Source organism: Wyeomyia smithii, chromosome 1, assembly GCF_029784165.1.
Source record: "Wyeomyia smithii strain HCP4-BCI-WySm-NY-G18 chromosome 1, ASM2978416v1, whole genome shotgun sequence".
NCBI classification, from domain to species: Eukaryota; Metazoa; Arthropoda; class Insecta; order Diptera; family Culicidae; genus Wyeomyia; species Wyeomyia smithii.
This window is the reverse complement of record NC_073694.1, coordinates 136,416,585-136,444,100: the sequence shown is the minus strand read 5'-3', so window position 1 is coordinate 136,444,100 and position 27,516 is coordinate 136,416,585. Positions and strand designations below refer to the sequence as shown.

The following is a 27,516-nucleotide window of genomic DNA, read 5'->3' as shown; positions in this document are numbered from 1 at the left end:
CTCACAAACGTGTCCAGGTAGTTCTGTAGCTCCATACAATCACGCAAACACTTAATTTTTTTTAAACAGTTTCGTGTCGTCAGCATAAAACAGCCGGCAGCCTGGTGGCAGCAGAAGAGCAGCATCGTTGATGAAGATAGAGAAGAGTAGCGGACCCAGGTTGCTACCTTGAGGAACTCCTGACATATTGGAAAAGCGGTCTGAAACAACAGATCCTACTTTCGCACAAACTCTACGCTCAGTCAAATACGACTCAAACCAGCGTACGGAATCCGATGTTATACCGAGCCTATGCATTTTACCAAGCAGTATCCCGTGGTCCACTTTATCGAACGCAGCTTTTAAGTCCAGATAAATTGCATCAGTTTGAAAACCACAATCCATGGTTTGTACACAGCGAGACACGAACTGCATTAAATTTGTGGTTACTGACCGTTTAGGAAAAAATCCGTGCTGCTCGGTGTCAATATAATGTTTACAGCTAGCGAATAAAGTGTCGTTAATAATTATCTCGAACAACTTAGAGCAAGCGCACAAGGATGTGATGCCACGATAGTTAGAGATGTTGCGTTTATCACCTTTCTTGTGAATTGGAAACAAATACGAGAATTTCCAACGGTCAGGAAATTTACATTGCTGCACAGATAAATTAAATAGCTTAGCGATTGGTGAACAGAGAAATTCTCCACATAGCTTGAGAACCGCTGAAGGAATACCATCAGGTCCAGCGGTATACGAAGCTTTCAGCTTACTCAGAGCAATGACAACATCCTCTGTATTAATAAGCGGCAGTCGAAATGAAAACACATCTCGGGGAGCTGCATTGCTGGCTATACTGACTTGCTCGGGAGAGGCAACAAAACCGTTGAAAACTTGCTGGAACTGCTGGGCAAATAGATCGCATTTTTCACGTTCGTTGTTAGCAACGGAATCGCCCAGAAACATGGAAGAGGGTAATCCGGCTTCCTTCCGTTTAGTATGCACGAACGACCAGAACTGTTTTGGGTGTGTGCGAAGATTATTTTGAATGCGTTTCACGTACCGGTTATACAAATATCGGTTGTAGTTGCGATACTGGCGGCTAGCGATGTTAAGTCGATTTTTGTTGTATGACGAGCGATGTAAACAGTATTTCCGAAGCGCAGCAGACCGGAAGCGCTTGAGCGAACGGAGGTGGAGATTCGACCACACTTGTTTTCGAGGTGGATCACAAGCTGGCACAGTCTGGTTGATTACGCCATCAATTGCACTGTTGAAAGAGTCAACCGCTTCGTCGATACAGAAAGACCGATCCAATAAAGCCTCCCAGTTTACTTCCGACAGTGCTGCGCAAAGTGCAAAATAGTCAGCACGACGAAAATTCAAAGACCTGCTTTCTGAAGCTTGATCGAAAACCATTGGTTGAGAAAGGCTCACTGATATAACGACCGCAGGATGCACAGCTTCAAGATTTACCAGTGGCTCGTGGGGAACAGACACAGAACAATTTTGCATTGCTTGGTCGTTTGCAAATATGAGATCTAGCATGCGTTCGTCATCAATCAAAGCAGTGTTAACAGACAAAACCATCAAGAAGAGTGCAGCAGCCAGTCGGCATGTGGGAACGCAGTGTGTTACCTAACGGTAGTCCATTAGGCGAAATAAACCATCGCAAACCAGACTGATTTTAGTCGCCGAAAACTAATGCTTGAGCATTCGTCGTTCCAATGTGTAGAGGGCCAGTAGCCGACATCTGTCAGAATATGGTGGCAAATTATCAGGACTTCTCCAAGGCAGATTTTTCAGTGCCAAACGGATGAACCGTTTTTGAACACGTTCAATTCTAAGACTCCAAGAAACCTGATACGGTTGCCACACGATTGACGCGTTTTCTAAAATTGGATGGACGAGAGCACAGTATAATGACTTCCAGCAATGGGGGTCCGAAAAATCCTTCGCAATCTTGGAAAGAAAAATGTTGCTGGTCGCAGTGACGAGGTCATGCAGAAAAAAACAGTAAACAATTAAATTTATTGAGAAGAAAGAAAGTAGGCGCGGGGTGAGGGAGCGTTTTTTTACTTGGAGGGTTGGAGACGAAGCATCATTATGCAACAGCGAATAACTTTTTCGTGTTTGATTATATATCCTAAGTTAAATTCAATAAAAGTGTTTGCTTGAAACAAATGAACAGAATTTATTGAAACAATAAGGCATTTATTAAATTAAACAACAACGTCTGTCTATTCAAACCAAACCTTTTGTTCAATCAAATAACTATTTTATATTTTTTCAAAAGATAATGATTTTGCAAGATCAAAAGCTTAATTTGAATAAAAGCTCAACTTGAAAACAGTAGTCAAAAAGATGATCAGTTCTCTACCTGGTTATAATATTGATTTCTGAAATTGATCTCATATTCGCGAAAAATCATCGATTTAGGTGTTTACAAAATCAAATACCGTTCAAGGCAACATTCAATTTCAACTGACTTAATTCGAAATTTAACCACAGTTAATCCTGTATCAGACTAACCGTTGCAGCGGTCAACCGCTACCGTTCCGTTCTTTTTCGACCAATCAGAACACAGCGGTCGACCGTCGCTTGTTGTTGTTGCAAAAAATAGAATCATTTTTGAGCGGGGGCCTAGTGTGGTTGGTAACGTCTCCGCCAACCACGCTCGACGCCTGGGTTTGAATCCCACCGCCGACATAGGTGTCGATGGTTGGGAGGTGGCGTGATCCACTCACAACCAACCCAACTGGTCTAGATTCAATCCTAGCCGACACCGGGAGATTTTCTGAGGCGAAAAATCTCTGGGATCACGCCTTCCATCGCATGAGGAAGTAAAGCCGTTGGCGCCGGTCCGTTAATAAACGGGTCGTGAGTTAGGGTCCTGGGTGTGGAGTCGCCTCCCTGGGCGTCGGTGATTGGCCACAACAGTGGCGGAACTAGACCGACGGAAAATAAGCGAGAATAAAAAAAAAAAAAAAAGAATCATTTTTATTTTTGCCGCCAACCGTTCTCAACGTTTGGCGACTGCTGTCATTGTCATGGCGAAAGCAAACGTGCCTCTTCACACCTACACAAATTCACTTTTAAAGACTTGTCAAATAAAAATGTGTGCTTCTCTTTTTGGCACACAAGACAGTTAGTCAAAAAATTGATAGCACCGGCAACGCTGGTTGGTGATGTCAAATTTCGACCAACGCACACTGGCAAAAATGAACCCAAATTCCCACTAATTAAAAGCCGCTGGGCTGGATACCTCAAATATAGCATTTCTTATGTAAAATTGGTCAACAAATTGATTGTCGATGGTTTCATTTTGAACAGGGCACGGAAAATGGTCTTTTTCGCCTCTTTTCACCTTATTTTTGCGTATTTTTGAAAATATAGACCCTTTTCCGTGCCCTGCACATAATGAAAATATCACCTATCGATTTATTGACCAATTTTACATAAGAAATGCTATATTCAAGGTATCCAGTCCAGCGGCTTTTAATTAGTGGGAATTTGGGTTCATTTTTGCCAGTGTGCGTTGGTCGAAATTTGACATCGCCAACCAGCGTTGCCGGTGCTATCAAAGTTTTGACTGGCTGTCGTGTGTGCCAAAAAGAGAAGCACACATTTTTATTCGACAAGTCTCTGAATGTGAATTTGTGTAGGTGTGAAGAGGCACGTTTGCCTTCGCCGGCTTTAAGCCTGTATCAGACTAACCGTTGTAGCGGTTGACCGCTACCGTTCCGTTCCTTTTCGACCAATCAGAGCACAGCGGTCGACCGTCGCTTGTTGTAGTTGTAAAAAATAGAATTATTTCTATTTTTGCCGCCAACCGTTCCCAACGGTTGGCGACTGCTGTCATTGACATGGCGAAGGCAAACGTGTCTCTTCACACCTACACAAAGTCACATATAGAGACTTATCGAATAAAAATGTGTGCTTCTCTTTTTGGCACACACGACAGCCAGCCAAAACATTAATAGCACCGGCAACGCTGGTTGGCGATGTCAAATTTCGATCAACGGGAACGGGAAGAAAAAAAAAGAAGTTTTGTTTTGATCGTGCGCTAGGAACTTGTTTTTATTGAATCTGTGTTTCGTTTGTTAGAAATAGTTCCAGTGCAAGTGAAAAAAAACTTGGCCGTTCGTGCCTCTCCGGAGGAATATAGTCATACGGCGTTTTTGTCGTGTTCGCGTAGTGTTTTTTTGGTGATGCTGATTCACTTAAGCAGCGAACAAATTGGACACCATGAATCCGGGATCGGAGCACGGCATCGGCGCTGGTATCGACTGCATGATCATGTCCTTCGCTATTATACCTATATTGATGATGAAAAATACAAGCCTCCGATCGGAAGCATTGATTTGCAGAAGTGCTCAGAAAGTAACTATTGCACCCAGATTGGTATGCTTACGATTGAACAAATTATTAAAATTCCGACGTCCACCATCGCCGGATGATGTTGAATCGCTGGTGCTAGCAAAGCAAGGCAATCCTGCTATTCAGCGGTAGGTTTGCGTGAATATATGGCTTTCACCGGGTACTAATATGTCGTTTTATATTTTTTCAGGAATTTGCTGTCAGCTGATTGTTGCGACGAGTGGTGTGCACATCTTAATAAAACACTTGCTCTGCTTGAAGCCTGGGGACAGACCGATAGCAGAAGTTCGAGTTGCTAAATGCTAAATACGATCAATCTGCTTCATATCGGTTTTCTGTACAGTTGCCATTGTTAGCAGTATTATTATTAGTTAGTTAGTTAGTAGTAGTATTATTAGTTAGTTATTTATTGAAATTATGAATTCAAACGTCCCAAGCAGATAAGGATTAGTGTTTTTTTTTCAAATAGGGTGTTTTGAGATTAATTAAATGTTAACCAATATTTATTTAGAATTTATATTGTGTGTTCTGCCATGAACGGAGACATCAACACTATTACATACATTTTATATTTTATTATATTAATAGTTTGTAGTTGCTTTCGCAGATAAGTGAAAATTAAGTGAAAATGGCAAACAAAAAATGAATTGAAATAAAACACAAACCTAATCTTACATTTATCTTTACTGACTATAATTGAGAATTGCATGATTTTTTCGGAACTTATTCGACATATTTTGTAATGTTTACACATTAGTAAGCCTATGTACAAGGGTCAAAATAAGTAGGATAGGCAAGTGCTGGTAGGTAGTAAATCTGCTAATTTTTGGATGGATTTTATAATTGATGACCTGATAAAAATGCTTATTTGCATCATTGGCATAGATGAAAAAAACATTTCTAAAGTGAATGTTTCATCAAGATCAGGAATCGATAAAAAGCTCATCGAGAAATGGCTATTTCAGAAATGAAGCAGGGCAGGCAGTGGGGAAAATATACGGTTGTGACGCATATGCTGGTTGGTCGATTATCCAAAAGCATTGAGGGAAGATTCAACACACAAAAATTTTATGAGGCCAGCCGTGTGAACTGGAGCGTTGTCATCCTGAAAAAAACCTTCACCATTCGGGAATAATGCTTACATCATTGAGAGAACCTGATGATAAGAATAATTTCACAATACTGTTCAAGAATCAAGGATTGTTTCGAAAGTGACCAAAACAACCAATATTCAAAAATATGTGTTTTGGAAGAAGCCTGATAATCCTGAAGATAGAGGTGTCGCATGCTATATTTTGTTGCAGAAATGTAAATTCTCGCACTAGGACTTACTTCGGGACATCCAGTTTGTTCCGGAAGTGGCCAATGACACCTAAATTTAAAAATATGCCTTTTGAAAGATTCCAGATGAAAAATCCTGGAGATATAGGTGCCACACGCTATATTTTTACGCAGAAACGTAAATGTCCCCTGAAACAGGTTCCTCTGGGGATTTCCAGATGAGAAATAGCCATTCCTCGATGGGCCCTTTACCGATTCCTGATCTTGATGAAACATTCACTTTACAAATGTTCAAATCCATCCAAAAATTAGCAGGTTTGTTATGCCTACCGGCACTTGCCTATCCTTCGTATTTTGACCCCTGTACATATGCTCACTAATGTGTAAACATTACAAAATATGTCGAATAAGTTCCGAAAAAATCGTTGCAGTTCTCAATTATAGCCAGTCAAAGATAAACGTAAGGTTAGGTTTGAGTTTTATTTCAATTCATTTTTTGTTTAAAAGCAACTACAGCTATTAATATAATAAAGTATAAAATGTATGTAATAGTGTTGATGTTTCCGTTTATGGCAGAACACACAATATAAATTCTAAATTTATATTAGTAAATAATCAATTCATCACATAAAATCCTATTAAAAAAAAAACACTAATCTTCATCTGCTTGGGACGTTCGAATTCATAATTTTAATAAATAACTAACAAAATAATAATACTACTACTAACTCACTAACTAACTAATCATACAACTAACAATGGCAACTGTACAGAAAACCGATATGAAGCAGATTGAACGTATTTAGCAACTCGTACTTCTGCTATCGGTCTGTACCCATGCTTCAAGCAGAGCAAGTGTTATATTAAAATTAGCACACCACTCGTCGCAACAATCATCTGACAGCAAATACCTACAAAAATATAGGACGACGTATTAGTATCCGGTGAAAGCCATATATTCACGAAAACCTACCGCTGAATAGCAGTATTGCCTTGCTTTGCTAGCACCAGCGATTCAACATCATCCGGCGGTGCTGAACGTCGAAATTGTAATAATAATTTGCTCAATCGAGAGCATATCAGTTTGGACGCAGCACTTCTGCAAATTCATGCTCCCGATCGGAGGCTTGCATTTTTCATCATCAGGATAAGTCCAATAGCGAAGGACATGACCATGCAGCCGATACCAGCGCCGATGCCGTGCTCCAATCGCTCCAATCCCGGATTCATCCTCGAACATCGTCGATACCTTCCAGAGGACGACTGGACTTTGTGTCCAATTTGATCGCTGGATTTCCTACTTGCAAGTGAATCAGCATCGCCAAACAAACACAACGCGAACACGACAAAAACCCGCAATTGCAGCAGCAAAAAAGCTGAGTCTGACCGTTTGACTATATTTCTCCGGAGACACGAACGGTCAATTTTTTTCCACTCACACTGGAACTAGCGGTAACATACGAATACACAGATTTTTATAAGAACACGTGGCGCACGATCAAAATAAAACTTCTTTTTTTCCTTCCCATTGGTCGAAATTTGACATCGCCAACCAGCGTTGCCGGTGCTATTAATGTTTTGACTGGCTGTCTTGTGTGCCAAAAAGAGAAGCACACATTTTTATTCGATAAGTCTCTATATGTGACTTTGTGTAGGTGTGAAGAGGCACGTTTGCCTTCGCCATGTCAATGACAGCAGTCGCCAACCGTTAGGAACGGTTGGCGGCAAAAATAGAAATAATTCTATTTTTTACAACAACAACAAACGACGGTCGACCGCTGTGCTCTGATTGGTCGAAAAGGAACGGAACGGTAGCGGTCAACCGCTACAACGGTTAGTCTGATACAGGCTTTAGGCAGATTGTAACGCTGAAATGCCAGGAATTCACTTCGAGATGATCAATGGAGGTTGACAGGACAGAACTGCTTAGATAGAGCACGCTAAAAATGATTAGCAGAAAGAATAAAATTGATAATTATTTCGATGAAAAACACGATGGACACAAACAAACCATTTTGATTAAAACAAATGTAGTGTTTCGAATATGTTTCAAACTATGTCGTTGGTTTGTTTTAAAAAAGTGTTTGTATTGAAATAAATCGTCCTTTTGATTGAAACAAACCAAATCGTTGAATTGATCAACAACATTTAATAAAACATTTTATTGATTCCAACCAGAGAGTTTTTTTTTCTGCGCGATGAAAAAATTTCAGAAGCTCTTATCTCTTTCAATCGACGTTCTTGGGAAATTTCAATTTAACAATACAACAACTCCAGCAACTTTTCCTAACGTATTTGAGACTCTCCGCTGAAGTGTTTCGCTAGAAATGATTTTACGAAAGTCTAAAAATCGATGAAAATGCAACATCACCCACTACATTCCCAAAATATCCATCATCGATTGTAGCGAGGGTGATTAATTCTGTATGTAGAATAGCGGGAATGGACACCGATTTTCAGTTGCTGAGCATAGTTTCGGTTCTAGAAATATTAATATAGGAAAGTGTTTGAAAACAGGGTTTTTAGTTTTACACCGCTCCGCAGTCGTAAATTGAATTTAAAACTGGCGTTATTCAATTTGATGTTTCGTGGTGTCAGTCCCCGAAGTGCCAATATTTAGGAGTAGCATTTTGCTCGATTTTACCCATCTCTCCAGAAACCGGAATCTTGAAAAATTTTTACTTGCTTTTCAATTAGACTCCCCTTATCTTTCACTAATATCCTTTCATTTTTCAACAATAGACGCTTCTCCACCGACAAACTGACATGAATCCTTGAACAATAATGTACGATTATTCTGCTCAAAAATTCAAATCTAAATACGTTACAACACTAGCGCTACACATACTTGGGTTCGCGCAACAACTCTACCGTGCTACAGATGACCAGAGATGCCAGATGTGAAGGCTGGTCTTTATTTGGAAGACATTTGAGCTCGTATGAAGACGTGAAAGCCTAATAATCGGCGGATTAGTTGAACACAATTTAGTGTGTTTACTATGATGTTTGGTAACTGTAAAAATTTCAGTAGAGATGTGTTCACATATTAATAATATGTGATGACATGTTTCGTGATACGTGATGACATTTGAAAAAATGACCTGGCATCCCTGTAGATGACTGATCAGCATTCCGTCATATCAAACGTCACGTCGGTTGACAGCCAATTTTGACAAAAGCGAACGCTGCATTTTAAAATGACGGTTTTGGATTTTTGATCAAATTTCAGAATCTAGTTTCATGTCAGTTTGTCGGTGGCTTCCCGTCGGACCTTACCCCCTATTTTTATATTTTCTCTTTGAAGTACTTTGTATTCAAAGACCTATTTTAACCCTATCATTTTTTTCCATGAGTATTAAATTTACTATTATTTTTTGAAAAGTTCAAAATACAATAATATTTTTTCACCTGTCATGAATGTTGAGTTTGGAAATTTACGTTCTTGCAGCACTGCAGAATATTATTCACCCCAACTTTTTGGCAACATTGTCATTTTTGACATGTTCTTGGTACTGGAATTGTTGACAAAACCAAGCATCGTTTTTCTGCACGGAAATTTAAATAACACATTACCTGACAAAATTCATTAGGAACTGCACCGAAAAAGTCTTTCCGCAACTCGTTTAATAACGAGATTAAAAACTTACCTTTCGATTCGGAGGTATCCAGCATCCGATCAGCAAGGCTGATTCGTTGCTGCTCTGCCCCTGTTTACATAGTTGACGTAAGAGCCAAAATGACCAAATTGCACTTTTTCGTTGATTCAGCTTCCTTTCCCTAAGATACATACACTACAAACAAAAAGAAAACCATTTTGTTCTGAAACTTTTGAGAAATATTGGAAAAACGTTTTGGCGTAACTGCCAATTGGTTGCAATAACTGGCGTCACTCCATACAAGGTGCAATTGTTTATGTTAAGTCGTTTTATTCGACTGTCTAACTACTGTATGTTTGTCTAAGTTAAAACGTTTAATTCGACAAATATTCCATGGAAAGGGGTAAAGGGGAAAGTGGGATTGAATAATTGTATTGTATATTAATATTTTCACAAAACACTCAGCCTCAGGAAGGTGTAAAGTCGCCGGTCCTTTCCTCCTACTAGTGGATATTTGCATCAGATGAAATAATTAAAACGTGTGTGTATATTACGGTGGGTGAACTTAAACGATTTGCCAGAACGTTTTTAAGGTTCTATTTGGGGCCCCAAACAATCCTGACACTGCCGGAAGTGGACTGATCGATAGCTCTCTAGAAAAAAACATGCGCCAAATTTTTCCTATACTAACTTTCATACAAATTTATGTACATGCATATGTAATGCACCAATCAGAGGCACAAGTAATCCATATCCGGCAGGTTTAGTATTGTCTAGGGGCCTAAATTGAACCAAAGAAAAACTTTGTCCTGGCTCTGTGCTGTCAAGTTTGCATTTTTCCATGTAACTATTACCCACCTTAGCGTAAATGTAAGTCTTTAGGCATGTGTTTGTGTGTGGGGTGTGTGTGTGTTTGTGTGTGTTTGTCTAATTGACACTGCCGATGGACAATAGCTGATGTTTGACCGAAACACGATGGATAAAACTGAATCAACTGCGAGGCAGAGTAGAAAGTAGTCAAGTTTTTACGCCAAGCTATGCGAACAATCTGCGAGAAAAATACATGTTTATTCGCATAAACTGGCGTAGCGGTTTTTCTGGATCAATTACCACGGGCTGACTCGTATAATCCATGGGGCCTCTTTTCAAACATCAATCTTTATAAAATTGACAGACTATTTGTTGAAATTGTATCTCAATATAATGATTTGGGTTAAAATAACAAAAACGCGTTTTTCTCGCAATGATGGTGTTGGTTGTTACGTCAACTATGTAAACAGGGGCAGTGCTGCGACTGTATTTCCTCTCTTCAGAAAATGTTTCAGAAATAGTGGCAAACTATCCTTGAATTCTTTCAGCCTAAAACTAGGACGAATTGAATAAAAACCTCGAGACACTAAAACTACTCCTTCATCAGTAGAATTCCCAATATAATTTGCTCGCTAACCAAAGCGTAACTTTGTCGTTTTCCATCAACTATCATCCTATTTATCACCTTCTGAACTGATAACACTAATTCCACCTTCTGCAATCAAATGTGCAAGTGAGTTTGGGAAGATTTCTTACCTATGTTCACAGGCGCCATCTTCGGGGGGCAAGGCACTTTTTGGCCCCCCAATATTTTTCCTGAGGGGCAACCTTTCATTTTGCCCCCCTCAATAATTCTTGAAAGTTGGCGTCTCTTTTTTCGTTTTCTTGATAGTTTTATTTGTTATTTTCAAATTTCAAAACCTTCACGCCTTTTTGCAAAATTGTGGTTTATGCTAGTTACTATCGAAACTGCCATTCCAATCACTTAACGTCGAGACGTATCGCACGCAAAATTTTTAAGCAATATATTACTTGAATCAGATAAATCAGATTTTTTCCGTAGTTCTTCAGAGGTTAAGATCAGAGTCTATGTTTATAATATAGAGTCGCGCAAAGTTGAAACCAAAGCAACCAATTAAACGTCAAACAAGGGTACCAATCGACCAATGTAAGTAAACAAAGTGATAATGTTAGGAGTGGATGAAAAGTGTTGTAATTGAGCGTGATATAGAATAAGAGTTTTTCCGAAGTTTCAACTACATATATGTAATCCAGCATAAACCTGTAAACTGGTTCAGTGATATTTAACAAAGGATCACAATACAATAGATTTTCTCTTCGAGCGACTCTATATAATCATTGAGTCTGATTAAAATCTAAGTTGAGACATCTGGCTTCTTACACCCACCTCGATGATCCCTGTTGTATTTTTCGTAAGTGATGCCATTCACTCGGAAAATACTTGAATGTTTTAATGCTTTTTATCAGCATTATGCACAATTCCTCCTGCAAGCGATAGTTTAACCGTCCGAGGGTTATCGGAAAATCTGCATCTTCAATATCCTTAAAATCAAATGTGTCATCCATCAATGATTATGATTCATTCATTGACCAATCTAAATTGTACTCTCCGCATAAGCAATATGCCTCAACATGTATGTTCCAAACTCAGTGGTGGGCACCGCTAACCGAAAATTTAAGCTAATCGCTAAGCCGCTAATCAGAAAACTTAGCTCGATAATCGCTAAACGCTAAACGCTAAACCCACATTAGCGAAACTTTCGCTACTCGCCAATCGCTAACTTATTAACATGTAAACAGTCACATCGCTATATTAATTGCTCGTGTTTTGTATATTTTGGACCACTTTGATCTTTTTTGGTAAAACAAACGAAAACAATTTCTTTTTAGAGCTATTTACAATCCTCTACCTCTACACACCGTTTTGTGAAGAGTTTTGTTCATACTTGATTTTGTAAAAACAAGGAGGAACCAAAGTTATTCAACTTGCATTAGGAATGTTTTCATAAAAATTCATTTATTATCTGAATCGAAAAAGTAGAAACATAGTTGTTATAATTTCAAGCGCATTGCAATTTACAAAAGTTCTTGGTGTGTGAAAATTCAATCTAGACCTTGAACTTGTTCTTCAAAACGCTCCTGTGGTTTGTACGATAACTGGAACTCCATTCTAGGGTAAAAAGACTGACTTGCACTTGTGTCTTAAGGGGGAACTTTAGACGATTACGACAATTGCACGTTGTTTGAATGAAACATACGTTCCAAAAATAACTTTTGCGGTAGTATGTTCATCTTTCGAAGCAATATACGTGCGCCATAATCAATTCACAGTTTTTCTAAATAGTTCTATTTTCGCTTTTCTACTAAATTTAGCGAATTAGCGATTAGCGTTTCGAAAGCCAAAATTTTAGCGACACTAACAGTTTCGCTAACCAGCTCAAAAATTGGCGAAATCGCTAAACCGCTAACTGAATATTAGCGTCGCTAATTAGCGATTAGCGAATTAGCGGAATGGTGCCCACCACTGTCCAAACTTAATCCAGAACGGAATCAAAAGTAGAAATAAGCTTACACCACAGAGAACAGACTAACAGGCGACGAACAAACGGTCTGAAAACAGTGTGTAAAATTTTGCATGTGTGCCATGAATTATCCTCCGAATAATACCCCTCGTTATGCTAAATGGTAAAGTAAAGTGTGATATCGCTACCGTCGCTAAACAGACTGAATTTTCATCAGTGTATGTACTTTTCACTCCCGTTGGTAGTGACGTTAAAATATATTCGCGTTGACGGTGTTGCTGATATTTGTTTGGTTTTTGCATGCGAAAAAGAAGGAAGGAAATATTTTTGCTTTTGTCATCACGCACATTTTGACAATTACATATGGGTGTTCACGTAGGTGCGAACAGTCTTCAAAATCTCTTTCAACGCGAATAACCCGAATTGGCCCTGACGACTCTGTTGATATTGGTTTGGTTTTTACTTGCGAAAGTGAAGGAGGGAAATATTTTTGCTTTTGTTTTCACACATAAATTGACAATTGCATATGCGAACTCGCGTAGGTGCGAACAGCCTTAAAAATCTCTTTTACTTGTGTCAGGGCCAATTGGCTATGCCGTTCGCTCTACGGTGACGGTAGCGACATCACATCTAAGCTTATCACTCAGCATTAGAGATGGTCGGGTACGGATATTTTTACCCGATACCCGTACCCGACCCATACCCGACGGATTCGGGTTGGGTTTCGGGTAACGCCAAAAAATATTTTTCGGGTTCGGGTCGGGTACGGGTAATTTAAAAACCAAGGCTTCGGGTTCGGGTCGGGTACGGGTTTGAAAAATTCTCAACTGATCGGGTTCGGGTCGGTTACGGGTAATTCGATTTCCGTGCATTATGAGAATTTAATTATCAACTTTTCAAGCCTAGGTGTTTTAGCATAGTCTTGGTCTGGGAGGGAGAAACGGCTACGAAGCTGTGGGTAAGTCAAATGAATCAGAATGAGTTGTCAATTTGAACCAGGAGAAAAAAGCATCTTTTAGTAGCAGGTATTGTAATAACTTGAAGGTATCTCCTTACTTGATAAAATATTCAACGCAAGCATTTTTTGGATTCAGTGTGGTTACCCAAAATATTTTGGTTTATTTTTACGTAAAATAATAAATTTCATAAACTTTCAGTAATAATCCTGCCAGCGTTTTTCGATTATTAAACTTGCGCTTTCTGGATTTACGGTGCAAGCCGGCTTTCTTTTGAAATTTGAGGAATTGTTTAACCAACTTCTGTTTTATGTAGCGACAATTTTGTACTTGCACCGGCAACGTCATCACTGTGAAAGGATGATTACATTTTACTTGACCGTGGACTTATTCGAAAAATACTTATCATGATAACATCCATACACGCAATAAAATTGATAATATTTTCTGAAACATAATTATTCTGTCCTTTGGTAAGCTACGAGTTTTGAAAGTTTGCCGATTTTTCTAAGGCATTTTTGTGGTTAAAACGTGTTATATGTGGAATACCCCCTCCGTAATTATTACTCGGGTATAAAAAAAACTGTCTTTTGGTAACAATTTCGAACTATACACTTCATCACGGTTGAATGGTGATTTTCGTTTCACAAAATAGTGAGGTATAAAATTGTAAAATTGTTGCAACTCTGCGCAAGTCTGCGAAATCGTGTCAAATAAAGTCTGCGTAAATATATATAGGGTAACCGCTCCTATATTCATCTCAGTACTTATATTCATCTCATAACACTTTTTTGATCAATTTATCGTCAAATTTTACCATATTTTCAACGTAAAACTTTCAGCAACTTGAGAAAATCGAGAAGCAAATAGATTTACTTTCAAAAATTTGTAGAAATTTGACGATAAATTGGAAAAATGAGACAAATAAGATGAATATAAGTGCACCAAGCTGTTTAGATGAATAATGGAGCGATTACCCTAATAGGGTGGGGAAAAGTGATCGATTTTCCAGAACCAAGTTTTTTTGGGGGCCCAAACAACCTTGAACTTACCGGAAGTCGATTGGTTTTGTCTCCGCTTGGCGCATTGCATTTCAAATTTGTATGAAAATTTATATGGGAAAACCTTTGCATTTACCTTTCTAGAGAGCTCAATAGTGATCTAATAATGCACTACATTATGTAAAAGTATAGTATTTTAGATGCCTAACAACTTTGCAGAGGACATTGAAGAGCTAGGATGTTCCTAAGAAGAGCTATAGCTGTTCAAAGTTGAGTATGTCGATTTAAATGCAGAAAATCTTGTTTTCTGCCAACATTACCAATGTACCGGCGCCAGTAGGATTCCCATCAGAAATAATATGTCGTAACGAGTTTATTCACTCAGCTGGATCAAACAAACAAAGTCAGGTCAATATTCTAGTCGTAGGTAGAATCTACAACGTGTTTCAGAGGTTACTTCTGATGGAAATCTGACTAACGCCGGTACACTGGCAGTGTTGGCAGAAAAAATGATTTGCAACATAAATTTCGACATACTCAACTTTGAACAGCTCCAGTATTTTTTTGGGGCACCCTAGCTCTTTGATATCTTCGGCCAAGTTGTTAGGCATCTAAAAACCTACCATTTGAATTCATGAAACCTATGGTTTGAGCCACTTTGAGCTCTTTAGAATGGAAAATGCAAAAACGTTGGTTTTTCCATACAAATCTCCATATAAATTTGAAATGCAATGCGCCAAACGGAGACTAAACCAATCGACTTCCGATAAATTGAGGATTGTTTGGGGCTCCAAATAGAGCAAAAAAAAAAACTTGGTTCTGGCTTTCTGCTATCAAGTTTCGTTTTTTCCATATAACGATTCCCCACCCTAATATATAAACTTAAAAATCTTAAGAAGCTGACTAGAAAAATCTGTGTTTTACGGACAAATTTGCACATTTAGTATTCCTGATGTTACTAAAAACTTAGTTCGAGTCATGCTCGGGTTACAGCAGGAAGATAGTTACACGCTATCAAAAAACGACAAATGTCCGTTTCATCTGTTTCGACCGATTTTCAGTGAAGTATTCGTTTCTTCCTCCCAGGTCTTGGTTTGCACTATGATCAGGGATGCCGCATGTACAGAAATATCTGTGTTATACGGAATTTTAGATTCCAGGTTTTTACGATGTGCACATAAAACTCATCGTTTATTTTATACTCCACCAGACATGCATTTCTCATCATTCTCCGTGTTGTTCTAGTAAAGTAAATTAACATACAGTGGATCTCTTTCCTATAGTGGACCACCTACCAAATTAATTCATTGTATGTGAAAACTCGAGTGATTTTCGTAAAACTTTCATCTGGAAACATCTTGTCCAGCCAGTCTGCATCACAAACACAAATTAATAAAGTGAAGGGGTCCACCATAGGCTAATTTATCCCGATCTTCTAGTTGTTTCGATCTGGTTCATTATAAAGTTATTATAAATCTTTCAAAAAAACTCTATTGAACTTTTATTGATCTCTCGAAAACAAAATAAAAATTTCCAGCATTTTTTATGAATCATACGTATACATACAAAATAAATAATTGAAATCCTTGATCAATTTTAATATGAGGTAACTAACACGAAAAATGGAACCCAAATTCTCCGTACACAGTTATGAATAGATATTCTGCTGCGTGATAAATATGGTCAAATTTTTCAACATCAGACGAGCGGACATTCTCAGTGACAGGTGCTACGCTGGATTCAAGGAGAACCAATATGTCGCCTGGAGCTCTGGGTTCATTAACATTCGTTCACGAACAATCGGTTCTAACCTAACTACGGCCATCATCTCGAGAAATCACATATGACAATCAGTGCATAAAATGTGCGAGGTAACCAGGTATTTTTAGAAAAAAAAATTAAGAAAAATCCAGGACGGGTCGGGTACGGGTCGGGTACCGGCAATTTCGGGGTATTTTGCTTTCGGGTACGGGTCGGGTACGGGTAGTTGGAAAAAAAAATTTCGGGTTCGGGTCGGGTACGGGTATTTTGAACAAACCTGGCTTCGGGTTCGGGTCGGGTACGGGTTTGAAAATTCTCGATAAGTCGGGTACGGGTCGGGTACGGGTAACTAATTTCCCATACCCGACCATCTCTACTCTGCATGACGGAGGGTGTAATTTGGAGAGTATATTTTTGCGTGCGCAATCTGTTTTACACACTTTTTATCGTTTGCTTGTTAGTCTGTTCTCTGTGCTTACACTATTTACTTTTGACATTGAGCAGCGGTATGCTGTTCTTATGCTTCACGCAAAACCGTATTAACTCCTTGCGCACTTTTAGATCTTTTGGTAATTGATATAAGTGATGATCCAGTCGGATCTCTTACTACACCCGTATTTGTACGCTTTGTTCTTTATTTTGAATGTTCACTCGAAAATATTTTAGATTATAACCAGTGACATCATAAAAAATATAAATCAAAACAACGAAACGTTGTTCAGCAACACTGCCAGCAAGCCTGGGGGTTTTCAATTTCAACCAATCAGCGAGTGGTTCCCAAAGTGGATGCAAATCTATACCCAGTTGTGTCCCCTTAGGTTAAGATGAATTGTTTTTGACACATATGGCGAAAATGGCCCAGGGCGAAACATGGAAGCCAAGCAAGTATTATGACCCATTTGTCGCCTCGTAATAATTATGAATAATCTTTTAAAACATCAATATTTTGGTTATAACTAACGTGAAATCATTCAAATTCAAAATGTATGTTAAAAATCATTAAAAGAAAATATGCTGCCTGGGTGAACTATGGTTCCTCTACCATTTGAAACTTTCGGTTCATTTAGAGTGCCTGTAAATATATATAGAGTGGCAACACCGTCAAAATTGGAATATAAATTAACTGTCAGTGTCATTCCAATTGAGCAAACAACCTATTACATAGAGTTGGTAGGGTTTGATGTTTTTCAAACCCATACCCGACACGAACCCGATTTTTTTCGGTCGAAACCCGTGCCCGACCCGAACCCGAAACTTTTTTTTCGTTCAAATCCGAACCCGAAAATTTTATTTATGTGAAACCCAAACCCGACCCGTACCCGAAATTGTGAAACCCCAATCCGACCAGAACCCGAATTTTTTTTACTATACCCTAACCCGACCCGTACCCGACAGTTTCAAAAATTTTCAAACCAAATGATACGGCGCCACTCTAGTTATATATAGGCATTCTAGGTTCATTGATTAGGAGGCAAACTCGTCCGCGAAAGTCACATTCTATGGTTTAACCACAGACAGACGTCCAAGCAAGAACAACATTGATCGAAATTTCCGTGTAAATTTCCAAAGTAAATTGCGTTATAAATCACTTGTACACTAGCGCCGCCTGGTGACCTTATAGCTACAATACATTTTTTTTTCGCTGGTGTACGAGGCTGGCGGTACTGGTAGCGCTATCTGGTTACGGATTGCTACTACAAAAAACTTTACACAAGTTTGGAACTCAGCTTGGACGTCTGTCTGCGGTTTAACTATCTATCAATCGATCCAATAAAATGTGATCATTCTCTGGATGACAAATTTGTCATTCGTCGAACATTTGGCGCTTAACCAATATCATTGACGCAGAATTAGAAAAAAGTGTGTTAGCTAGACCTAGAACACAAACACCAATTTACTGTCAAAGTGCCACCAGTTTAATGTTTGTCAAATCGATCGTGCTACAAGAAGTGGTTTGTTTTCGTTTTGTATTTTTTTCTTGCTGATATATCGACATTTTTTGTCAGAACAATTTGATGAAATACTTCTGTATTGTTTCGTTTAGATATACCTATGAAAGAATAATGCCGGATGCATCGTTGATCAAGGCAAAGCGGTTCGTATTTTACGAACATGCAATATAGCAACCGCCATTATGGTGAGTAAAGCCTGTATCAGACTAGCCGTTGCAGCGATTGACCGCTACCGTTCCGTTCTTTTTCGACCAATCAGAGCACAGCGGTCGACCGTCGCTTGTTGTTGTTGCAAAAAATAAAATCATTTCTACTTTTGCCGCCAACTGTTCCCAACGGTTGGCGACTGCTGTCATTGTCATGGCGAAAGCAAACGTGCCTCTTTACACCTACAAAAATTCACATTTAGAGACTTATCAAATAAAAATGCGTGCTTCTCTCTTTGGCACACAAGACAGCCAGTCAAAACATTGATAGCACCGGCAACGCTGAATGGCGATGTCAAAATTCGACCAACGCACACTGGCAAAAAAGAAACCCAAATTCCTACTAATTAAAAGCAGCTGGGCTGGATACCTTAAATATAGCATTTCTTATGTAAAATCGGTCAACAAATTGATTGGCGATGGTTTCATTTTGAACAGGGCAGATTCTATTTTTTGCAACAACAACAAGCGACGGTCGACCGCTGTGCTCTGATTGGTCGAAAAAGAACGGAACGGTAGCGGTCAACCGCTGCAACGGCTAGTCTGATACAGGCTTGATACAGGCTTAAAGGAGGGTTAAGGTGTTGTCTTCATCATTGGGTGTAATTTTGAATCAACGCGAAGATTTTAACGCTATGCTTGTGGTTCTGACGTCGTCATGTTTGCATTTTATAGTGTTTTATTTGTTGTTGAAGCTAAATAGACATAAATCAAAAACCGTCAAGCCATAGTACTGAACAAAACTTTTGACGGTAAACCGGTTTTGCTTTTGTAGTTTAAGAATGCCAATTAACTTTTATCTTATTATGACGTTGTCAAGTGCTCGGTTGTATTGGATCTGTTCTCGGGAAAATCTGGTTTCGGGTTTTGGATTGAATCTAAGGGGAGACATCTGGCTTCTTACTCTTCTTCCTCACTCACCTCGATGATCCATGTTGTATTTTTCGTAAGTGATGCCATTTACTCGGAAAATACTTGAATGTTTTTAATCCTTTCATCAGCATTATGCACAATTCCTCCTGCAGGCGATTGTTCTACGGTCTGAGGGTTATCGGAGAATCTGCATCTTCAATATCCTTAAAATCAAACGTGTCATCCATCAATGATTATATGATTCATTCATTGACCCATCTGAATTGTACTCTCCGCACAAGCAATATGCCTGAACAGTTATGTTCCAATCTTAATCCAGAACGGATTCAAATGTAGAAATAAGCTTTCACTACACTATTTGCTTCCGACATTGAGCAGCGGTATGCTGTTCTAATGCTTCACGCAAAACCGTATTAACTCCCTGCGCACTTTTAGATCTTTTGGTAATTGATGTAAGTGATGATCCAAGTCGGATCTCTTACTACACCCGTATTTGTACGCTTTGTACTTTATTTTGAATGCTTACTTGAAAATATTATAGATTATAACAGGAGACATCATGAAAAAAACATAAATTGAAACAACGAAACATGTTGTTCAGCAACACTGCCAGCAATCCTGATGACTCGGGGTTTTCAATTTCAACCAATCAGCGAGTGGTTCCCAAAGTGGATGCAAATCTATACCCAGTTGTACTCCCTTAGGATTGAATCAGGGTCTGCTTTCGTGACTAAAACTTCTTACACAGAGATTTTATTGAATACAAGATCATGTTGACCGAACTCCCATAGGCTGAATACATTCTCATTGCTCCTCATTGTCGCATATTCTACAGTCTGCATTTTGAGCAAAGATGCTCTTGACATAGATTTAGCCGGTGTTATTCGACGAGTGAGTTCAAACCCATCATGTAACGGTTTATTTCAGTCCATCCAATATTAGTAGTCGTTCCGTCGCAAACGTTGCATATAAGTATGGAAACGGGCTATCCTACCACTGACTCTTGCCGTCGTTTGCTGTATGCGCAAATGACCTATGATGGCGTCCAAAAATAAAATCGCCAGACGCTGCTCGAAAATCTTTTATCCCACCTTGTTCATGCCAACGGTTCTAATAGTATCATATATATGACCTGGTGACAATGTTTTAGGTTAGGACGTGTCCTTTCGATCTGCAGTAATACCGAACTGATTCAGCAGCGCAACACGCTGTTTCTGATGTAATATTGGCACATTTTAGTATGTATATATTTTCATATCGAACCTCCTTTGATTCAATAACAAATTCTTCGGAACTTTTTTCTGGACTATTATAAAAGAGCTTTTTTTTTATTCTAACGCTAATAAGTTTAAAGTTTCCTTTTTGAGACAAAAAATGATACACGGTTCGTGTGAAACAACTGTTATAAAAACAATCAATTAAAATGAGGCTCTCGTAAGCATATATTTCGACATGATAAACAAATAAGAGCATTGCACTTTTGAGAAGATTAAGAGATTAACTAAAAATGCAACTGATGCTTACAACGCTTCTTAAGTATGAAGCTTTCAAATCGGCTAAGAACCTAACTCATCCAGTATTCATGAAGCGAGTAAGAAGTAAAATATCACTAACTTTTGAAAACATTGCTGGGCGAGTGAACCTTGCACTATTGCGATCATCAACGTTAGTGGTGCAATAGCAAAGAACTTCTTCTAATGATGCCACTAGGAAACTAGAAGTAAAACAGAAATATCAGAAGTGTATTTGAATCGAACCCTAGCTTGTTGACTTCGATTTTTTTTTGGACCATCACATTTCCTAACCTAACTTCTTAAATTTGCAATCTGTACAGATTTTCGAGTCAACGCAGAAATACCCACTGAATACGAGTGCCGCCCATACATAGAAAAAGCACTGCAAGATTTAAAAACAGAAAGCGGTAAGTTTCCACAGTTAAATCATTATTTCGCGCTCTTAAATTTTTTTCATTTCTAGTGGAAATACCAAGTAGTAAAGAAGAGGAAGTAACGATAGACGAGCCAAGTAGTACAGAATCCCCCATAGATGTTACTAGTCAAGAAGAAGAAGATAACACTGCCGCTGAGGAGACTAGCATTGAGGAAGACATCCCAGCATCACCCGAGGAGCTGACACCATCGGAGGAGGTGCAAGAGGCACTATTTGACAACGAACAGCCTGAAGAGATTAGTCAGGAAATTGAACAGGATATTGAAGATGAAACGGACAATGGAGAAGAGCCAGAAGAAGAGAAAGGTTATGAGGAAAATGGTTCTGAAGAAAACATCGAAGAAGATGCAGAACAAACCGAGGCATTAACTGATAGTAACGAAGAAGAAGCTAACGCAGAAGCTGAGGTAACAAGCAAACATGCAAAGTATGGAAGCAAACGTTTTGCCGCTACTCGGTCAAATTATCGAAGACCTTGCGTAATCATTTTCCCAGTGCCATTCATTCAGTATTTATTCCCTCATTTGTACGTGTATTTTCATCAACAAAACTAATCATGTATACAGTCATTACCTTTGCAGGTTACGCTCTCTCGCAAACTGAACTGCAACAACGCTCATTCGCTTGCTTTAAACCATATTACAACCATATCGTACCTTCCAATTCCCCGCCAAAACTGTGTAATATCATCCAATCACCAACCACGTTCATGTGAGCTCAAGGCCTACACGACTGATTGTGATTGTGTGACGGTGAAACCGTTGTGCTGTGTTGTTGGTCTAGAACGTAATCAGCTGATTAAAATTTCTTCATACCTGCCACTAAGGATGAGGATGACGATACTGTGAGTGCAGAGGATAACAACGAAGAAGTAATAACAGACAGTCAAGAAACTAATGGTGACGAGGAAGACACTGAAGATGAAAATGATGAGGAAACTACAGACAGTCAGGAAGCTTATGCTGATGAAGACGAAGAATTTGAAACAGACAGCCAAGAAGTTGAAGATGGGGCTAATGGTAACGAGAATGATCAAACATATGATGGAACAGCTGAAAGCCAAGAGAACATGTTCGATAACGACGAGGAAATAAATGACGACGATAAACAAGAAAATCTGGAAAAACCAACAGCCAGCGAAGAAATTACTGATGAAATTGAGAATAATGATGACGAGGAAGCTTATTCTGTAGAACACCCAGATGATGAAAAGCCTTCAGATAGCCAAGAGACACCAAATGCTAGCGAGGAAGCTGACGACGCAGAACAGGAGAACGAAAATGAAGATCTGAGCATCGAAGACACTGACAATAACGAAGAAGCTGATAACGGAGAAGATGAGGTAGGTTTTGTAGAGAACCTAGTTGAGTGGCGGCCACTTGCAGCTGTACTCAATTAGGTTCTCTGCTCATTTTGTCGCGGGATGTTTCTAGGAATATGACAACGATATAGAACACGATCAAGATGACGTGACAGAAAGGGAGCTGGACAGAGATCTTTATGACAATATAGAAATAAATAGTGAAGAAGAGGTACAGTATTCTGATGTGATTTTGAAAGCTTTATAATAAAAAGCGCAAAGCACGAAATGACATCAGAATAGTGGTCATAAATTTGTTATATAGGAAGTCGATGACGATGACGAAAAAGGTGCTGGTCAAGAAGCTGAGAAAAGTGAGGATATCGAAAACGACGATGCTGCAGATGACGATTTGGAGGAAGAGGTAAAAACCGACCCTAAATCCGGATCCTAATATTTATTTTTTCTTCACCGAATGTTTTGGCGGGGACAGGAAACAAAATCATCAACAGCAAACAAAGCAAACTATATTCTCACTGGACATATTTATAAATTAATTTATGTTACCGTTAATATTATTCTAGGAAAGCGATCAAGCAGAAGCTAGTGAAGATGTACAAGAATCGGCCGAGGTAGTATCTGAAGGCGAATTAGGTAATGAGAACGTCGAAACCGTTGAAGCTGTAGCAAGCCAAGAAGAAGAGAACGAAAAGCAGGCTAGCGAAGAGTTAAGTGAAGACACAAGCATTGAAACTGCAGACGAATTAGAAAGCGCACCTTTAGGTGAAGTTGCAAACGCACTCGATGAGGATGTTAGCACAATAATGTCAGAAGAAGAAACAGAATCAGTCGATGGAACCATAACTACCGAGAGCGAGGAAGTTGAAGTAACACCCGAAATTAAAACCACAGCCGAGGAAGTCGTTGAAGAAGTTGTAGAAAAAGTAGAAGATCAAGTAGAGGAAACCGCACCTGTACCAGCGGAGGAGCAAAAGGAACAACAGGAGAGTGTTGAAGAATCTGAACCACTTCCGGAGGAAGATTTGCTACTGGTAATGAAAATCATTCTCTATATTTTCCATAAGCACGCTCTTTTCAATAATGTTGATTAATCGTCTTAATTCCCCCATCTTGTATATCCATATCTATGTATTCTTCGTGTCTCACTAGGAGTACGAAATCCCAACGAACCTAAGAGATACTTCGCACATTTACGAGCTGCTAAACATCAACGAGAAAGCAGCAGATAAAGAAAAAGCACTAAACAGGGTCGCTGATGTGATTCTGCGTGATCTGAAGAAAATCTATGACACCGCAATTAAACCGCTGGAAACTTTGTATAAGTATCGTGATCTCAGCAACCGACATTTTGGTGATCCGGAAATTTTCTCCAAGCCGCTAATTTTATTCATGGGCCCATGGAGTGGTGGCAAATCTACGATACTCAACTACCTTACACAAAATGAATACACTCTCAATTCAGTGCGAACTGGTTTGTGGATGACGCCAACGATTGATATGTAATTTCTAACGAAGAAACTATTGTTTTAGGTGCTGAGCCATCCCCGGCTTACTTCAATATTCTGATGCATGGTGATGAGCCGGAAGTTCTAGACGGTACTCAACTTGCAGCGGATTGGACTTTCTCCGGGCTACAAAAGTTTGGTCAAGGTCTTCTTGATCGACTTCGGGGACAAAAACTGCCAAATAAACTACTCGAGCGGGTGAGTGTTACCCATGACTTAGATGTAATTTATATTTTCTTCATTAATTTATTTTGCCTCAAACCCAAACAAATCTATTTTATGACGGTAATACATGAAGTACACATATCACAAGAATATTCACACAGTTTTCAATTCTGAAAACGTTTTATAGTTGCTTTGTTCTTGTTAGTTTCTGTAAAGAATGAAAATCAAACGTTACCTCCAAGTCAAAATATCATGCTGTTGTTGAATCCTTTTTATAAAAAAAAGAGCCTACACCTTCCCTTCACTTTTGGGATAATGTTACTAAAACAATACTAATTTCTGGCTGGATTTTATGGAAATTCGTTTGAGTGAAACATGATTTCATTGAATTTAATTGAAAACCTACGTATAGTTGTCCCAGTTTCTATGAATGTTAAACGGTAGTATAGGCGACCGCTGTTCAACATTTCTTACAACAGTGGCGGTTTTATGTTTTGAATCGACTAGCCGAAAATCATGAATAACTACTATAGTATAATACTTTAGGAAATCCTTAACACTGAGTCATTTGGTAACAAATGAACGATTTGAACGGAGATTATACAGAGTTCGAAAAAATCAAAAAAAAATCTCTATTTTTCAGGTCAATATTGTTGAGATTCCTGGCATTTTAGAGGTGCGAAAACAAGTTTCTCAATATTTTCCGTTCAACGATGCGTGTCAGTGGTTTATCGATAGAGCCGACATTATATTCCTCGTCTACGATCCCTCCAAACTAGATGTAGGCCCAGAAACCGAAGCCATTCTAGATCAATTGAAAGGAAGAGAATGTCAAGTATAATTACAAAACATCAATCACTTGCTATCAATAACCATTTTTTTTTCCTCGACAGACTCGTATTCTCCTCAATAAGGCAGATCAAGTTAAGCCGGAAGAACTGCTCCGCGTCCAGGGAGCCCTTATTTGGAACATTTCGCCGCTAATGTCTTCGGCACAGCCTCCAGTTATGTATACTGTGTCGCTCTGGTCCAATCCCTTTGAAACAGGAGCTCCTATTCGATTGCTACAAGCCCAAGAACGTTTCATGTTACTTGATTTAAGTCAAGCCATCGAAAAGAGAATTGAAAATAAAATTGCCAGTGCACGTCGTTTTGCTGTAAGTTGCCAAGAGCGTACAGTTAATTTGTAAAGTAACTTTATCAATATTTTTGTTATGTTTCTCCACAGGTACGTGTTCGCAATCATGCCAAAATGGTAGATTGTTATTTAACAACCTACTACAATCATAAAACTCTGTTCGCAAATAAAAAATATATTTCGGATCAGATAATAGGAAATCCTCAGCAATACCATATTTATGAAGGTTTATCAACGTTAACTAATATTTCTCGATACGATTTGCCAGATCCGGAGGTGTATCGTGATTTCTTCCACTTGAATCCTCTATATGAGTTCAAGAAACTCTCGGAAACGTGCACTTACTTCCGGGGATGTCCTATCAACAAGTTAGATATAGCAATTGCGTACGATCTACCTGAGCTAGTTGGTAAATATAAGAAGATGTCCGAAGCAGCTTTAGATAAACTGGATGTGCCTTCGCCAACTACTGGTTTCGTTCGAAGCAAAACTCGTAGTTGAGTGACCAATGCAGTGACCAATCGCGGGTGATCAGGGCTCCCTACCCAATTTTTTCTGTTAATATTTTGTTTTGTTTGTCTTTCATGTACAAGTTGATTTTTGTTTTCCGCTATTTATTCTGTTATATTACGATTAGAGTCCCATAGATATCGATTTGCCAGATATATTTCGGATCGGTTCGTTGTCTATTAGGAATGTCGGTTGATCCGAAAACAGTTTCGCAGTTTTTACTGTTCTAGAGGGCTCTAATTGCAGCAATAGTGTAGAAGTGGTTCGCAGTGAACGTTATATGAACACCCAATTTTACAAATTATTTTATACTATTCATGGTACGGTGGATTTATTTCCTGAATTGTACTGAAGCTCAATGCTTGAATAAAAAATGTTTATTTTATCCGGGCAGGTTTTGTTTATCAATAGTTGCTCATTTTACACGAATCTAACTGAACGATGAAAAACTTTAAAAAAACGAGCGAAAACTCTTACTGAGCTGTGGTTCAACTCAAATCGATTGTTTTTGTGAAACGATGAGCAACCTGCAGATTCGTACATATGTAATGTTGACAAATTCAAATATCAGTAGATGGGAAACGTTAGCATTTAAATGCAGTTTCAGACTTGAAAAGAGAAAAATAATTACTGAAATATTTGATAAGAATTTTGAAATGTGTTTCTCGAATTCAACTTTTTTTGTTTTCACAAGCGAACATAGATAAAGAAATAAACAGTAAACAAAACTTTATAAATGATTTTCAATTATCGATCACATCCCAGATATTTGTAAACAAAAAGTGTTTGCACCTCTATCATCACTTCATACTGTACCGGTCGCTGCTAAACGCGCTAGAGAAATAGTAGCCGGGCCTAGTGATGGGAAACTTATCGATAATATCGATAAATGCTGGTCATCGATATTATCGTTAATTTTTTGACGTTAACGATAATTATCGATATTATAAGGGTGAGCACAAGTCAGTGCGGCTGGTTACTGGAGGAGACCCAAAAGAAGGAGACCTCACCTACCGCACCTACCCTACCCCAGGAGTTGCTTTTGCCGCTAGGTATTTGTTGGGTGCTGTTACTCGACAAGATTTAGCATTGTTGGGGGTGGTGTAAAGGTTCGCCCCGGGTGTCACTGAGTTTCTGAGAAATAATGGTAACTAACAAGATATTTATAGTTTTTAGTTTCCTAAGAACAGATGGATTCGACAACTTAGAACTTTAAAAAAATATCCAAACTTTTTGCACTATCTCATAAAAAGAAATGATACGAAATTGTAATAAAATGCATTTTCTTTGGCTTGCCAAGTTTTATAATATGATGGACATGTATAACGACAGTTTATTGGTAATTCTCTGGTAATTGTTTAGTTTAACTTGGAACTGTTTAAGTTTAAAGTATCTGTTACCCAACAAACAATTTTCAGTTCCACTAAAAATCCAAATCAACGAAATTGTTGCGCCAAAAAAGTGACCTGGTTTATACAGGGGGTAGACAAAATAATTGAGATAAATAAAATTCTTTCGAATTTTAAATGGCCAGAACTTTACGAAAAATGAATCAATTTCACTGGAAAACAGTATTATATTAGTATTAC

General features: G+C 38.7%; 2 protein-coding genes across 6 annotated transcripts in view; both read left to right on the top strand.

Annotated features, from left to right (window-relative positions):
* Positions 1 to 26,664, top strand: part of LOC129727663 (uncharacterized) — a 52,243-nt gene extending 25,579 nt beyond the window's left edge. For 3 of the 5 annotated variants that reach the window (XM_055685833.1, XM_055685920.1, XM_055685743.1), the window contains 11 exons: positions 21,173 to 21,259; positions 21,316 to 21,695; positions 22,115 to 22,630; positions 22,722 to 22,820; positions 22,914 to 23,012; positions 23,173 to 23,640; positions 23,759 to 24,080; positions 24,140 to 24,312; positions 24,923 to 25,114; positions 25,173 to 25,436; positions 25,508 to 26,664. In XM_055685833.1, coding sequence (XP_055541808.1) covers positions 21,173 to 21,259; positions 21,316 to 21,695; positions 22,115 to 22,630; positions 22,722 to 22,820; positions 22,914 to 23,012; positions 23,173 to 23,640; positions 23,759 to 24,080; positions 24,140 to 24,312; positions 24,923 to 25,114; positions 25,173 to 25,436; positions 25,508 to 25,918 — 3,011 coding nt within the window. In that variant the 3' untranslated portion in view covers positions 25,919 to 26,664. The remainder of the gene's footprint in view (positions 1 to 21,172; positions 21,260 to 21,315; positions 21,696 to 22,114; positions 22,631 to 22,721; positions 22,821 to 22,913; positions 23,013 to 23,172; positions 23,641 to 23,758; positions 24,081 to 24,139; positions 24,313 to 24,922; positions 25,115 to 25,172; positions 25,437 to 25,507) is intronic. The other 2 variants (XM_055686010.1, XM_055686093.1) reach the window with 2 other exon arrangements.
* On the top strand, positions 4,013 to 5,615 carry LOC129727978 (anillin-like). Its single transcript, XM_055686349.1, has 2 exons — positions 4,013 to 4,487; positions 4,550 to 5,615. Exons 1-2 carry the CDS (start codon positions 4,228 to 4,230, stop codon positions 4,656 to 4,658), a joined length of 369 nt encoding a protein of 122 aa, XP_055542324.1. The 5' UTR covers positions 4,013 to 4,227; the 3' UTR covers positions 4,659 to 5,615.
* Positions 26,665 to 27,516: the final 852 nt, after the last annotated feature.

Bases quoted from the DNA above. Each gene is read 5' to 3' on its own strand.
- LOC129727978 (XM_055686349.1), top strand. From the start codon at position 4,228: ATGAATCCGGGATCGGAGCACGGCATCGGCGCTGGTATCGACTGCATG. The intron at 4,488-4,549 runs GTAGGTTTGCGT...ATATTTTTTCAG, and splicing joins GGCAATCCTGCTATTCAGCG to GAATTTGCTGTCAGCTGATT.